Genomic DNA, 4,437 nt, shown 5'->3' with positions numbered 1-4,437 from the left:
GAGCATATAAGCCTGAAGTCTGTCTGTACACTTCTGCCCTTACATTTTCTTCTTGAGGAAGCTCTCCCTGTTTAACCTATTAGAGAAAGCCTACATGTATAAATCTGGTCTACTAGGAATTCCTCTGAGATTTTTATCTGCTCCTTTAAATTCAAAATCCACCATACCCTCACAGCACTAATTCAACAGGGGAAAAAAGCTTTCAGTACAAGGTTACCCACTTATTTTCTTTTTTTAAAATTCTCCAGTAAATGTCAGAGTAGTTTATAAAAACTGATTAAAAGCTGAAACATGAACAAGGAAGACTGCACAACATATGTATCCAAGTGCAGTAGTTCTTGGTATGGTTTTTGAGAGAGCAACAATAATTGCTGTGGTTGCCACTGATGAAGTAAGGACTGTAAACCTTGTTTTAGCTTCCTACATAACTCTAGAGCAAATGAAGATTCTGGGCCTCTATATGGTGTTGTACTACAAATCCCATCAACATTACCCAACTGAGCTGAACCTGGGAAGTCCCAACAGCATCTGGAAAGCCAGAGTTGCTTCTGTTGCTGCCGCCTCCTCCTCCACATTCAGTTCTCCTGCAACAGTACAGGTATACATTTACAGCACAATGCTAAACATATTTATACTCAACTACTTAGGACATCTTGAATGTAGCATGTGTACTCAGAACTGCATCCTAAAATAATTCCCATCTCTGTGCCTAATTGAAGTGCAAAAGAAGAAAGTCTCAAGCTCTTACAGAAGTCTTCTTCCCTGAAGCCTCTCTCCTTTCAGCAGCAATTCCAGCGTTCCTGAAGGAACATACACTCTGTCACAATATAATTTCACACCCTGGAGCTGCCTGCTGTTCCACAGCTGCTGTGTAGACAAACTGCAAACTTTGCAGACTAATTGTGAAATCTCGACGTTAAACACTGTCCTTCCTTTTACCCCAAGAGTCCTTTACCAAACCGCTGATGCTTTCAGACACTGGTCAATCTAAGTAGTCCAGAACAGCACCAAGAAACCCGTCATTATTTTACATAAGTTCACCTTTATTGATTTTGATAGTTTCAGAGAGCTGCATATGGAACTTTCCTTTCTAGATTAAAAAATTATTCATCTTGATTATATTTTTGCAAAATAAAACCTCTCTTGAGAATAACAAGCACTTTTTGGTGTACAAGATCTCATAAGGCCTCTAACTAGCATGGCTTTTGCAAACTGTGCCCTTTTATGTGCCAACTCTCTTAACACAAAATATCCTAGGTTGGAGTTACATATCAACAGACCTAACCTGGATGTATTCCATTACTGCTGCCCTTTATGATACTGTACACATACAGGCTTCCTAAGCTCAGATATAGTAGAAGGAGATGGCGTTCTTGAGCTGTGTGATGATAAAGCAATTCCTATAACGCTTGACAAGTGCAGCAATGTTTGTGAGCACAGGAGAGGGCGAGATCTCCACTGGGCATGTCATGGAGAGGGCAGCTGCTTTGACAAAGCCATGCCTGTCCTCCACCTAGGCCAGCAGAGGGCAATGCTCTCTTCCTCAATTGGAGGTTTCCTGCCTTGAAAGTGCCAAGAGGTACTTCTGATGAGAAGAGGGGTCTGTTTATGAAATTGAAGGACAGGGAAAGAACAGGAATGGGGAACCTGTGGCCTTCTAGCTGTCCCTGGACTACAATACCCAGGATTTATGACCACTGATTAGGACTGAGGGGAACTGAAGTCCAACAACGTATCAACAGCCACAGCTCCCCCACCCTCAGGATGAGGAAAGAAAAGGATATAGGTGATCAGAGGCATAAAACAGCTGTCAAAAACACATTTGCTACTCCAAAAAAAGGAGCAAATCTCTCCTTCTGCTGACTCCCAACCAAGATTTAACCCCTTTAGCATATTTTTCTGTAGAGATAAACCAAAGAACTGCTTCCAAGCCTCAGCTATTCTGATTTAGACATTAATCTCAGCAGGAAACAAAGGAAGTGCAGTTAGAACGTGGTCCTGTCACTGACTGCTTTGGGTAAAATTCTAAAGTGGGATTTCATTCTAAACTGGGATGGCTTTCGGGAGAGAATTGAGACCTCTTCATATGAGGAAAGCAGAACGAAATCCTCTGGCTTGACAGACAGGTTCCCCTTTGTTACATAGCTTTCTGAAGATTCTAGTCTCTCAGGTAAAGAATTCATCCGAACATCCAACGTTGGGGTTGAGGCTTCAGTTTTGGTTGAGCTGCTCAGGTATATTGAGCCCTGAATGAGTTAACAGTTCCCCATCCCAGAGGGCAAAGGCAGGCACCACAGGGCCTTGGAAATCAGCAGGCATGCTATAGATAAACACATATTTACTAATATCCACCAAGCTAAGTTTCTTGCCTTCATAGTCCAAGAACAGACCTACTCTTTCTGGCTTGCCAATGTTATGGATGGGAGTCGTTTCATTGGCAAACATGGCATTCCAGCGCCGATTCGCATAGGCAAAGACCCAGGAACGGTCATCCATTCCAATGCAGACTTCCCGGGAAACATCCACATCTGCTACCCCAATGCGGAACTGCTGCGATCGTTTGACGGTCACTTCCCAGTAATGGCAGCCACTGGACACTGCACTGTCAGCCAGTACCACAGCCCAATCTCTGAAGCGTTCGGGGTTCTGGGGGGCTTTGGTTGGGTCAATCCCAAGCATGCGGTAGATAACACCAGTGTCCTTTCTGCACAAATCCAAGGAGCTATGGGTTGTTCTCTCATCTAGTTTGAAACTGATCTCTGCAATTAAAAATTACAACATGAGTTTGTGTAGTTTGTCATCTTCACAGAAAGGAACTCCAAAAAGCCCTGACCAGTATAATATTATATCCTGAAGAAAATTACTGACAAACCTTTGTCAGTGAAAACTTTCGGAGGAAAATATTGGAATGAATTGACTTGGAATTTTTTTAAAATGAATCTAAATTGTAAGCAGTAAAAGATAAAAAGAAATATGGTACAAAAATTGTAAGAGGCATTTCACAGGTTAGTTTGGATTAGGCTTAAGCCTTGCATTTGTGAAATACATTTTAAAACCATGTGAGAAATGTTCTAATGTATTGAAACGAAGCACAAGCTACCATTTCTCACTTTCTCTATGCCAGGATCAATTGCATCTTCGATAACGGGGCTCGGAAAATCCCAGCTTCGTCCTTCTACTAAGACAAGAAACTGTGAGACATGGAATGGGTGTTGCTGGACTAGATGTTTCGGCATCTTTAACAGCAACCCAAAGAGCAACAATTTAACTTTGGCGACTCTGAAAAACATAAGGAAACATTTCCCTGTGGACTTTCTACTTGCGACGCTGATCCAAAGGACGCAAACGCCTGGCGAAACAAAGCTAAGCCCTAGAAAGAGCACCAGACTCTCAGCCAAAAAACAAGTAGAAATTGGGCAGCAATTTCCATTAAGTTTAGAAGAATCCTACCTTTCCGAGGCACTGCTTCCACAAAACGATGCCCAAAGCCGCGCAAAAGACACCCTTGCTGCCTCATCCCTCTCCACATGGGCGCCGCCATCTTAGAACGGTACGCGTATACCACGTGAGCAGTCTGCACTTTAACAACAGGGGGCGCTCGCCCACTTGAAAGGGGGTGTAACGCCCACGCCCGTCAGGAATTGCTTCCGCCATCTTGAAAGCGTCGGGAGGGGTAGGGTTGTGAGCAGGAACAGCCGTGGAGCCGCCATCTTATTATTGGGAGCATTGCTTTCTCTGCAGTTCGCCTTGCTGGTGCGAAGTAAAGATTCGTGGGTGTACCGACACCGTCTTTTTCAGCAAGTGGTAGATGAGTGAACATTGGTAGAGTTGGGAACTTGAAAGGAGAATAAAATCACGATTGGGAATTACTGACGTGTATATGCACCGTTTTTGCAGGGAGGTGTGTAACAGCAAGCATTTGATCAACATTTTACCTGCCCCTTATTCTCAAACATTCACATTTTTGTTGCTATGTTTTCTAATTTTAATTTATTTTTAGCGTTCACTTTCACTATGGTGCAAAAGTGCTAACATTATAAAAAAGATAGATTGCATTTTTTGCAGCAATGCCTTTTTCTTTAAAAAATAGTTTTCACTTTTATGCTATAATGCAAAAGCTGTAACATTACAAAAGCAGAATGCAGGAACAGCTGACATCCCAAGAATGTCAGACAGGAGTAGTAGAAGTCAGGTGTGTAGGAGTGGAGACTGACAAGCAGAAAAAATGCCTTTAAAGAAACAGTCAAATGACACACATTCACAAAGTGTGTGGATCAACATGCACCAACACAGTGTTGGGGTCCATATGAGTACATCATGCATGGGGCAAATCACAGCCAGAATACCACCACCACCTGGTTGTAGAGAAAAAACCCCCTCAGAAAGCAAATTTTAATTGCATTTTGATTCTGTTGACACAGTGCAAGATTGCACACA

At 42.7% G+C, this 4,437-nt stretch overlaps 1 protein-coding gene across 2 annotated transcripts in view; it reads right to left on the bottom strand.

Moving 5' to 3' along the window:
* Nucleotides 1-1,022: 1,022 nt before the first annotated feature.
* The window catches only part of SPRYD4 (SPRY domain containing 4), a 38,209-nt gene continuing 34,794 nt past the window's right edge, over nt 1,023-4,437 (bottom strand). For both annotated transcript variants that reach the window (XM_072990877.2, XM_072990878.2), the window contains exons 3-4: nt 3,451-3,835; nt 1,023-2,759 (exon numbers count right to left, since the gene is read on the bottom strand). In XM_072990877.2, the coding sequence (XP_072846978.1) occupies nt 2,212-2,759; nt 3,451-3,541 (639 nt within the window). In that variant the 5' untranslated portion in view covers nt 3,542-3,835 and the 3' untranslated portion in view covers nt 1,023-2,211. The remainder of the gene's footprint in view (nt 2,760-3,450; nt 3,836-4,437) is intronic.

Source organism: Pogona vitticeps, chromosome 2 (genome assembly GCF_051106095.1).
Source record: "Pogona vitticeps strain Pit_001003342236 chromosome 2, PviZW2.1, whole genome shotgun sequence".
Classification (NCBI taxonomy): Eukaryota; Metazoa; Chordata; class Lepidosauria; order Squamata; family Agamidae; genus Pogona; species Pogona vitticeps.
The sequence above is the reverse complement of the archived record's forward strand: the minus strand, read 5'-3'. Positions and strand labels throughout refer to the sequence as shown.